General features: G+C 38.8%; 1 protein-coding gene across 2 annotated transcripts in view; it reads right to left on the bottom strand.

Moving 5' to 3' along the window:
• TMEM163 (transmembrane protein 163) overlaps nt 1-12,019 on the bottom strand; it is a 76,963-nt gene that overhangs the window by 27,951 nt on the left and 36,993 nt on the right. For both annotated transcript variants that reach the window (XM_072342422.1, XM_072342421.1), the window contains 2 exons: nt 6,129-6,172; nt 4,917-5,008 (listed from right to left, as the gene is read on the bottom strand). In XM_072342422.1, coding sequence (XP_072198523.1) covers nt 4,917-5,008; nt 6,129-6,172 — 136 coding nt within the window. The remainder of the gene's footprint in view (nt 1-4,916; nt 5,009-6,128; nt 6,173-12,019) is intronic.

The raw sequence follows: 12,019 nt of genomic DNA, 5'->3' as shown, positions 1-12,019 counted from the left end.
ATTAAGAGTCAAATCCCCCAGGCAGGCAATGTTCACTTTGCCAACAGGTTTAGCACTCTGACAATATCAAATCTAGCTGCCACAGCTGAGGTTAATGTATGGAGATTAAAGTTAAGTTACTGACATACAGCAAAGCTTTTAGACAACATCTAATAACAAAGCTGCAACGACTGCAAAATCTTCCCAATTCTTGATTCATTGTTTTTAAATCTAGCATAAGGAAGAGGAATAATATGCAAAATAAATACAGAAACAGAGATAATTTAAGCCACCTACTCTTCCAAGTGAAGCATCATCTTACACATAAAGAAAGAGCACTCCAGAATAATATGCTGCTTCATTGCAGACAGGAATGGCCATTTTCACCTGGCAAAAACCTTTCTCAGCAGCAGGTAGAGGTGTGACATATCTGCAACCTTGTCTGACACACACGAGACTACCTAATTCCTATTATTTTGATTCTGAAGTTAATATTTAAATGGCAGATTCACCAATACAAGAATAAAAGACATGCATTAATTTGTTACATGTTGTGTCATGGCAACATAAAGCACTATGAGTTCATTAGGAATTACTTGCCAATCATACACCCTAATTTTCTTATTACAATAGTAAAAGTAAGAATAGCTGGAGTCTGGCCCTCATAGTCAAAAAAGAAATAGTGAAAACAACATCAGTTTTTTTGCTCTTGGTTTATCCAGTGTGCTCATTACGAGTAAAGTTCCTTATTTACTCTGGCACTGGCTTAAGAAAGATGTTAAAAGATGTCCTTGGGAAAACAGAATCTAACTTGGTACCACATACAAAATAATATATAATAAACATCAGCTGTCAAGAATCACTGCGCTAAATATGCTGCACAGGGTTAGTCTTTGCAACATTAAAGATGTAAGCTCAAAACCAAACAAAAATAGAAGTGCAATAAATCCTAGGAGCATTGGGTCCTAAACGCAACTCAGCCCCTGCACTGCATTGTAGCAAAATGCAACTGCAGCTCTGTAACACAGCAGCATTACTGCCTTATAACCTAGAAAGAACATTACTCCATTTGAACTGAATATTTGACCTGAGGCTGCCAGCTGTATTAATTTACAAAGAGCAAAGCACCATTTCCTGAACAGAAGGAGAATCAAACGGGAGATGTTTCCTTTGTTCACAGGTTTGGGACTTTTGTCTCCCACTAACCATACATTAGAAGTTCCATCTTTTACAGACCTTTCACAAGCCTATGTGCCCTAAGTTTGTTATTCTGTTTTCTCGATCTTTCATTTTTTTGGTGACAGTTTTCACAGTCTCCTCACACTCAGTTCCACTGCTTCAATTTAAGTCCTTCATCTCTGAATTTACCAGATCAAATAGTTGACCTCTGGCTGTACAGCTAGTTACTATTTCTACCTCTGGTGAGACATTTTTCCAGGTCCCTAATGACCCAGGCTTCTATTAAGAAACGACTTTACAGCTATTCAATGGGTTTATTTATGTACACGAAAAACTGCTACTACCTCATCGGTTTCAATATGTTTCTTCTGCCAGCAAAACCTAGAATTCTTTCAGCATCCCAAGAAGCTATTATGTCACTGCAGATTAACTAAAGGGCAGAATATTCAGGAATATATTTACGCTTCTCAGATCTCCCAGTGCATCCTGAACTGCTCAGTGACAGCTCAGTGTTTAAACAACGTAAAACAGAAGACTGGCTTCAGAATTTTATCCTGGCACAGATTTTCTGCACATATATCCAGCTCCATAGATCCCTCCTCCAGTGACAAGAGGCAATGGATACAAACAGAAATACAAGGAATACTCATCTGAAAGAGGCTATGCAGACAGATTGTGGAGCCTCCACCCCTGGAGATATTCACATCCCAACAAGAAATGGGTCTGAGCAACCTGCTAAACTGACCTTGCATTGAAAAGAAACAATTTCCAGAGGTGCTTGCCAACCCCAGCCCCTCCACAACACCACACTTACAGTGCAGACACAGTGCTGCACAAAAATCCACATCATTAAGTGCAAAGCAGTTGTCCAAAGTGCACAGGAAGTCATTCTACTGTATTTTCATCAGCTATTTCAGAGTTCAATCCTTTCTCTCAGTTTTTCCTCTTATGCAGAAAGACAGGGAATTACAAGGACACTCAGTCATAAGTTTTCATCTTTTGTTGAAATTCAACATTACTTCTCTAGGTATCTCAGCACACACCTCTTTTTGGATGTCTGGATCACTGCCTTTTAGATAATTCACACAATACCTCCAAATTCCCTTTTATAGCCCAGCAGATCATGCTGGGCAAGTCAAGCACTCAGAAACCATGGTACTCCGACTTTCCTTCCAGGTATCTGCAATCTTTCCCAGTTCCTGCATTCCTCAAGTTCTACAGTCCTTTCTTAAAAAACACATGTAAACACTACAGCCCATGTTGAGTAGTTGAGAGACGTGGCCCTTTCATTTGACTGCCAAAACAGAATGATAGAGAAGTGCGAAACTACCCAAGGAGTATCAGTCACAAATGTTATCAATGTTCACCTCACTCCCACACACGCTTTGATTAATGAGGCAGCTAGACAGAATCAAGCAGTGTCTCATGTGGCTTATATCTGATCTTTGTCAATATCCACTGTATGTTCAAAGCCTCCTGAAATACTTAGAAATAAAGCATAAAAAATTAATCATTACTTAAGACACACCTCAAACCCAACCAGACTAATCTTTTCACAGCAACTTAAGAAAAATTCTCCATCAATAGAAGGTTGGCATAGCCTGTAACTTCATCTCTTTGGGCCACCAATTTCAAAGAACTTTCAAGCCGGGTGAATCCCAAAGGTAAGTTAAAATATATTGTAGGTTACATTTGTGAAATGCCATGAGAATTATCAAAGATGTACATAGTAGAACTCTGGTGACATGTACACCAAAAGTACCTTCACCTCTTGCTCCAGAAAAGGAGAGAAATCAAATGAACTAGTAAAAAGTTAATATCAGCAGGGCACACTTTTATGGTAGTTACAGGACTACAATCCCCCTGAAGTCAAATGGTAATGCATCAGTTCAACTTCACAGAAGTTTGCACAGAACACAGTTTTCCACTGCTCATTCTGAATACCAGCTCATGAAATGCTATATCTCTTGCTTCCGTTCGGCTACATTTCAGCAAAATTATGCTAAATAAAATATATTCTTTCATACCTTAGCATCTCATTGTAAGTATTTAATTGATCATAAATAATGAGTCACGCTGTACTCTCTTTATCTTTTTCTAGGGTTCTGTTTTCCTCTCTACGTTTATATTCTTTCTCAACAAAGCCTAACAGGGCAGGATCTATTTCAGCAGATTCTGGATCAACCTCCTACTGTCAAGTTTATAAAATAATTATTTTTTATAAATTTATAATACATCAGTTACTGGCAATTTCATTTGGATCCTATCAAGGAATTTGGAATACAAATTACTTTCAGGTACATTAGGAGACATATAAATTTATTTAAATCAATAAAAAGAGAGACCCTCAAATAAGGACCAAAGCTGTACACATCCCACTCTGGTAAATACAGTAATGTGTTTATAGAAATGCTGAGTTTTGTGCAGGCATTTGGCTTCTACACCAAGGCAAAGTACAGCTTGGCACACAGAAACATGAACAATGCACAGCATGACACAAGCATCTACGTAAATTATGACAGACCAGGAGTCTTAAAGATGGCTTTCCCTGGCACAAAGAAAACAAGAAGTGTGAAAGAACAGGTGTAGTTATAGGCACATATAGTGCAATAATTATTTAAAAGTTAAGTAAGCAGCCAGGAAGTCATGCAACTTCCCCAGCAGAGAGAAAAATTAATTGCGTGTGGCCTTTCAAGCAAGAGATTGATTAAACACAACAGGAAACTAGAAATATGCCTCTCTCAAAAATCTGCCCTAGTAGAAACTGCCTTAAGATGTTATGTCCCTGTTGTCCCTGTCTATAAGATGATCGTTCTCTTGTCCAATCTAGAAAATAAGCAATAGCTAGAATGCCTACCCAGTGATTAGTATTTTCAGCATACAGTTGTATTTTTTTACTCAATATCTCACCACACAATCTTTGCTGTTTTCAACTAGAGGGCACGGCAAGTAATTCATTGACTTAATTTAGCTTTATGTAAAGCAGGGGGATCATATGAAAGCAAATTTTAAAAGAGCATAAAAAGCAGGAAAATATGTTTGCCATTTTGCTTGTTCGCTTTGTTGGCTTAACCGTAGGGATATGTTGATTCTTCTTTTGTACTGGGATTTATTTTCACTATAAAGTAGTTAACAATGCTCACTGCTCAGCAGAAGGAGATTTCAAAAATATGTTAATTAAATGTTGACAGGAATCCCTGTGGACACTCACAAGAGCAAGATACTCAGGAAATGTCTGCTAAAATCACCAGATAGACTAATTCTGATCCCATATTTATGTATTTATACCTGTAACTTCCACTTCTAATAATATCACAAGAAGATAAAGAGGTTCACATTCAAAAAGAAGGGGTTTGACATGTATTCACTGTTTTTAAAGGAGGCACATACATAATATACACAACAATCCTGGAGGGATACCCCAAGAAGAATAACAGAGAAAGATAAAAATGAGAGATTTACAGTTCATTACAGATTGTAAATACAATTCTCCTAATACAGATGCTACAAGGAAAAAAGCCCAAAGCCCTAAGAATTCTTATACTGGCCAAAAAGAAAATGAAAATCACAAACATAGGGAATTCTGCTCCAGTAGAGTTTATGTGTTTGGGTCCAAGCAGTACATGGGCATAAGGAATGAATACTTGCTGACATGACAAAATGTTTTTTCTCAAAGCTCTGGAATCTCTAACATCACAGCTTGACAACCAAAGCTTTGCAGGCCTATATCAAAGCCAAAAGCAATTAGGTGTACTTACATGTACTCCCTGTGTGCAGAATGTACAGCAGCTGCATTGCTGTAACGCCACAAAACTATCGCTGATGACAAAACATCCAGGGTAGCATCAAACTGAAAGAGATACAGAGTCAATTGTTTTGTGAGACAATAAAACATGCCCCCAAATACTAACAGCAACTTATTTACTACCCTGCTGCACAGGAACAAAGCAGCTTCAAATAAATCATTTTAATGAAAGAAGGATTTACATTCATTAAACTGATCTTGCCATGTATTACTGCACGATGATACACTTTAGTGCTCATTCAGTCAATCAAGAGATTAAGAACTTTCTACCTGTAATCCATGATCTGTGGAGGAGTTCAAACAAACTGATACTGTGGCACCACAAGAGTTAAAATACTACACATATGATTCATTTGAAAGATTCTAAAAGAAAAGTGCTTGAAAATGCCTGTCAAATATTTATTTTCCCTGAGAATTCATGAATTTTCTGCAGTCAGAAGTTTTGTTTCTAAGCAAAGAACATTAACTTGGTCAAAATCCCATTTTGTCAAGTTTCATGTTTTTCTATTTCACTCTTAAAACAGAATGTTTGTATTTCCAGCAAATAAAGAAACGATTTTAGGTAATATCTGTAAAGTTCAAAAAATGTTTGTGTGCCACCATTAAAACTTTCATTTTCATGTCAAACTTTCTATAGAGTCAATGTGTCTTTCAAATTTAAAAGTAAATGCCAAAGTGTTTGAAATCAGGCACTGTGCGTGTCATAAGGAGATTTTTGCTCTGCCACTGATCAGGAGAGTCATGGCAACGATTAGAGAAGGAAAGTGTTAACCCAAAGTCTGCTTTAGTTCCACCCTAGCCTTCCTATAGGAAGGATATTCAAAGTTCAGAAGGAAGTTTGCTCAAAGTTCAACAAGAGAACAGAGTAAATTGATAGATTTTGTAAAAGATAACCATATCTGGTGGATAATTCCTACCAACGATGAGATAAAAATATTAACTCCTGTGTAAGACATTGCGGTCAGAAACCAAACCATTAGAATGAGAATATTTCTATTATCCCTCCCAAAGTTTTACTTGAACAACAATTTTTCTGCCCCGTGAATTTGTACATGTTACCATGAACTTACATAAAGGCAAAAATAAAGTATTTTGTGTCCAGAAGGAGCAAATGAAAAAAAAAAAAAAAAAAAGCAGAGAATATTTAACTCTCATTTCTACTTACAGCAAATCCAAACGATGATGCGCTGTATCTCATTACGGAGACAGCTAAAGGAAAGAAAACAATATTTAGAATCTTTTAAACACTTTTGCTGTATCCTTTCTTCTCTCAGCTGGAAACTATAAAACTAGTTTCAACACTTGGGCTTAGTTTCACCCCAGCTGCCACTAGAATGACCTGACCAACACTTAGAAAAAGGGTATAAGACGTAGAGGTCACTCTAGAGATGCTTTTCTTTCTTTCAGAACAGTGTGATAAAGTTTAGCAGAGCATTCAGAAACTGGTGTTTATGAAGTAAATCTATCCTTCAGATGAGTGAAGTAACAATTTCAGACTTTTCAGAATTTCAAGACACCTTGTCTCACCTTGTCTGTCATCCTTTTGCCAAAAAGCCTATGTGTAATTCACGCAGCCCCAAGAAATGTTTCAAATTCCATTGAATCAGTGATTTTCAAAAGCAGAAGTAGTAACGGAAAACATTTTAACCAGCTCCATTTTTGACAGCTTTCTACCTCTAAAAATAAAATGACTCTTTAAAAATGGGCTAAAGTTTAGGAGGAGCAAAGTTGTCAGTAAGATCATTTGATTCTATGCATCCTAGTTCTACCATCACAGAGTTTCCTGTTCTAGATGGTGCTCTGAAAAACAACAAAACAAAAAACCTTCAGTAGCACAGAGGAATCCCAGTGAAGAAACACCTAAGAGAAAAAGCTGTCACTTGGACCTGGGACTGCATCAAACTGCTTTTGGATGCCAACAGCACTGCTATGGCTATGAGCAAGCCCCCAAGCACCAAGCAGCTGTGGTTTCCTTGCTGTATTTTGCAGACTGTGGGTTGAGAGCAGGACTAAGTGAACCTGTTCTCCCTGATTACAATGCACACAGTGCTCCAGTTCCAGAGGACTATGAATAAAGCACAGGATTAATTTTACTTTTTCCATCACAGCTATCCACTGATTTACTATTTAAAATACATTTTCATAAAAATAAAAATACTTGAGCTAAAAAAAAAATAACAGACTCAACAATAACTGCCAGTCTCGGGCTGACAAAAGCAGTAGCTAGTTTTCAGTAGTTCATCACTCATTAGAACAGCTTGGCAGAACAGAGCTGCTGTGGTATGACTGTTCTTTTCAGTAACTGCAAGCTACAGTTCCATGCTACTTATCTGGATAAACAGCAATTAAAATCTTGGAATAGATAACCCTTTGCTTATTCATCGAGGACCTCTCTCTGGCCACATGCATGCCATATATTACAAATGTTTAGACTCTATCATTACAAAACACAAAGAATAGTAATCAAGTTCCTTTCCAGGTTCCCTTTTTCTCAGTTGTAGAGTACACAAACAGTAAGGATGGATTTACATCTCGCTCTCACTACTAAATCAAGACTTCCCACCCTTCATCTCCTGGTAAAAAAAAAGAGTGTCTATTTCTTGGTCAGACTTGCCAGGCAAGAGCTATGCTTGACAAGCTGACGTCAGCCTGCAGTGTTCCAGCTGCAAGTTTAAACACTTTGTGGCATAAAAATATGTTTCCCATCAGATTTCCATCACATGCTTCCTTAGAGACATACAGTTTCAAAAACTGCCGAAGTTGCACCACCAAAACTGGGCACGCACAGGTGCACACAAGGCTGCTCTGTTCTGGGAATTATTGCCTTCATACTCCAACATTCATTCAAAGCCACACTTTCCTCCTATTTCTATTTCTATACTGCCTTCAGAGAGTAATTCACTAGCCTCTTGCTGGCTGGTGAATAAGAGTGGCAGAAGAGGCTTCCTGAGGGCTGGTACCCCTGTCAATCCCTTGGTAAAAGGCTACAATGAAAGGCCAGCTGCTAGAGACCACTGGCGGAAGGTCTAGGGACACTCAGTCCTTGTGCCTCCAGTATCACTGCCAGGCTCCATGAGTTACACATGGCACTGCAGGAATGGATTATGGAGCTCCTGCTGAATCCTCATCCCACCCCTTCCTTTCTCCCCAGTGCACATTCTCAGTTACTCTTGGATGAGCCTGTTAAAAGAATGTTAAAAGAATTTAAAAATAAATAAATCAATCAATAAATAAAAGATTCCTAATCTCCATATTGAATCAGGATGACAGGAAACAAGCAATAAGGAAACAGTAGCACAGGTAGCTTAAAAGTCCTGTGGAGCCACAGTATGCATTTAGCAGCTACACTGACATGTCAGTGGGAGCCTGCTCTTAGCTATTCTATTGGCTAAATCGGACAGCATTTTATTACCTCCACAACAATGCAGATAATCCTAATGCATTTTCCTGACATTTGTAAACAGAATTTGCAAGCGGTCAGAAACTAAAAATAGAGGCAGCACAGTAAGCCACAAATCTACCACTGCTTCCACCTGTACAGCAACATCAATTTGCGAGGTCTGCCAAGGCACAGGAGGTTTTCCTATAATTCCTTTATTCCCTCCAAAGTAATTCCAAATAAAGAAAAATACTCCCTTAACCACAAATTCCTTTCATTCCAGTTCCTACGTGCCTCAGAAAAATCCTACAGCCAGGTCCCAGACAAAATTACACCAATGTAACTCTCCAACTGCCTGGTCTGCTATCAGCCTTTGCCAAGTTCAACCACCTCAAATGTGTTCCCAGAGATTCTGTATTCTCAGGAACCCTGGGGTTCTCCCTTATCTATGTAGGGAGAGCACCTGGTACCTTTTTGTACAAACACACACAGCAAGAAAAAGGACAGAATAAACTCTGCTTCCAGTTCTCCCAGCCAGACATCTTTGCTTTGGGATGAATGGTTCATAAAAGCATCTCTTCTGTTTGTCAGAAAAACTCCTATTACCTACTTGGAAAGAGGACACTATTTTAGGAAGTTCTTTTCGGTGGGACATCAATCTAGCATGTTCACCTTAACCTTAACCTTTTGACAGACACATCTGTATGCCTGCACATAAAATGCTGGGGCTTCAAAAGACATGACCTGCACTTAGCAGAAATCAGGTTGACAATTTAAACATCACTGAAAATGTCAGGTTTATTACTGTTGTAGCACTGCGGATATCTTGGAGATTGTGCAGAGCAGAGCAGGAGGACTGGAAGCTGTACTGCATCAGAGCTGGAACTGAAATACAGTCTGTTTTCATCTCCCAGTGTTGGTAAAACACCAAAAATAAATACTTCAAAATAAATCCATTCCAAACCTGGGAAACTAAAAAATAGAAAAAGCTTTTTAAAAAGCCACAAAATAGTTCCTCCCACAACAACCAAAGCAAAGAACAATCACAACTCTTTATCATTAAAACTTGACATAAATTGTGCTGATGTGTTCCAGGACCAGCTGGTACACACATATTTCCCCAGGTACCTTTTTCATCCCCCACACATAAATTTTACTAGAGTGAAATATATGGAGTTTAATGCACACGCCCACAGTTCCTGCAATCTTCTACAAATATCCATGGCACAGCCAGGGTCTCAGAGATGACTCCGACATTTAATCAGCATGGGCAGAGCCAGTGCTATCCATCAGCGTTATATACATGTCATCAGTGGCAACAACAACTTCTGGGCATATCTTCCATTCCACACACTCAGCTAACAGAATTTTATTATTATTTTGTAATCTATTGCAGTGGTCGAATATTTAGCAAATACAGATTTCCATAACATCCTTGACTTCAGTAAACTACAGTTTTGTATATCATTTATTTTCCTGATTTACTAATAAAGAAACAGTACTGTTTCAGGGCTTTGTGAATTCTTTAATCCAAAAAGTTATTTTCAATTTGCTGACATCTTAGGAAAAAATAATTATTCTTATTCCCTCTGATTCACAGATTCCTTCTTCTGAATCCATCCTTTTTTCAAACTTTCTTAACTTTTAAATAATCTACTTTTTGCAGTTCTTGCAAAGCATTAAACCAGTTAGTACTCCCTTAATTCCCTTCCCTTTGTTCACACATTTTCTCATGGTATTCTTCTTGCCACTGCGTTACTGCCTTATGGCAAATGACTAGGAGCCTTCCAACATTTAACAGCCACAGTTCTTGAAAGCTAGGCAGTGTGCATATAGTTTTCCCAAAATGACTATTCACTTTACCATGGTGCTCACAAATGGCAGCAATCTCAAATAGCAAAGCTGTCCAGACCTGAAGTTTACTTACTCTCTTGATTCACTTCTGTACAATTTGCCTTCATGTTCCTATTTAGTACTAGAAGAGCACCCTGCAGCAGGGGGGGGGGGTTAGGCTAGTTGTTAGGAAAGGGTTCTGACCAGAGAGTGGTGGTGATAACAGAACAGGCTCGCCAGGGCAGTGGTAACAGCCTAAAGCCACAGGAGTTCAAGAAGTGTTTGGACAGTGCTCTCAGACACAGGGTTTGGATTATGAGGGGTTCCGTGTGAAGCCAGGAGTTGGGCTTGATGTGGGTCCCTTCCAACTCCAGATATTCTGCAATTGATTCATGGTTTTACTGGCACATCCCACCAAGGAGCAGACCAGCTCTGGAGCTAAGCAGGACTGAACTATGTTCTCTGGATTTTAAACAATCCTGCTGCAAAAAAACCATGAATTATTTTACAAATGATGAAAAAGTTGTCCATGTGGAGAGAACAATCAATCACTTTATAGTACACACAAGACATTTCCCACGAGCATACCAGTAATGTGAAAAGCAAGTAAACAGTGAATGACAAAGGGATGCAGATCAAGAGTAAATCAGTTCCAGATTTCAGAAGCAGTAATGTCTCTTTTAACAGCTGCTGAAATTACTTCCATAAACAACAAGCCTTCTCTGACACGCTTTGGTGCATACGGCACTAAAACCTGATAAATCAAGTACACCACAGCAGTCAGTGGTCCATGTCACTCTCGCTAGCACAACCAGGCTAAACAAAACACACAAAAAAGAAAGTAGGCAACTCCAAAAAGGCAGAGCTACAGGAGCCTGTGCCATGAGCCCAAGCACCATGCAGAACAGACACTGCAGTGTCTGCTCTGGGAGGAAGCAGAAGCCCTCCTGCTCAGCATCCCACTGCTTCACATTCTCCTGCGCTTCCTTTCTCACATGCCAACCTTCTGTTTCCAAACTACATTACCTGAAAATATATCATACCAGGGGAAAGAAAGAAAAAGAGAGAGAGAGAAAAGAAGGAGCGCTGTTTTAGTTTAGTTGTGACTTTGCAGGGGGCAGGAACATGAAGAGCATCCATATGTTATTGCTCCAGTTTTCTCAAGCTGAGCTTTGTAAAGATACTAAATGCAAATGTTCGCATTTAAGAATAGGGCTATTTTTAACACTTACAGTTGTGTAAGAGACACGCTACTTTGCCTTGCATGCACGTGGTGAAAACACTGTGTATTTGAATATACAGATATACAGTTTAATCTGCTGCATTTCAAATGGTGACACTTGAATCACCCCCAAATAACTCAGTGCAGTGACATTAAAGTACACTGCCTTTTAGTAATACTATGTTTTACTGAAACTCCTATGCCAAAGACAACCAAAAAAACTCAAAATGTTGCAAAAAATCCATAACTTCACATTTACCAGGGAAGCTTTTGCTGTTTGTAATTACAGCTGAAAAGCTTTGTAATTTCAAGCTTGACACGAGCTTCCAAAGCCAAAGAAGGCAGTTTGGCTCTGAACACAGACAAGGAATGGGTGTTACGTTGGCTAAAAACCACCACAAATGACCAGAAAAGTTGAGTGATGTGATGCTGAACAAACTCAACAGCTAGTTCTAAAGCCACGGGGCCAAGATTTGTAACTCTCCGTAACCAAATGAAGGTTATTCCGAATTTAATGACTTAGGAGACTCTCCGGTGGCAACCTCTCTCCGATTTTGTTGATGTTTTACTGACTGGAGGTAAAGTTAGAAGCATTCAGATCTACAGCGTAAAGAATTCCTAG

Source organism: Excalfactoria chinensis, chromosome 7 (genome assembly GCF_039878825.1).
Source record: "Excalfactoria chinensis isolate bCotChi1 chromosome 7, bCotChi1.hap2, whole genome shotgun sequence".
Lineage (NCBI taxonomy): Eukaryota > Metazoa > Chordata > Aves > Galliformes > Phasianidae > Excalfactoria > Excalfactoria chinensis.
This window is presented reverse-complemented; position numbering and strand designations above follow the sequence as displayed.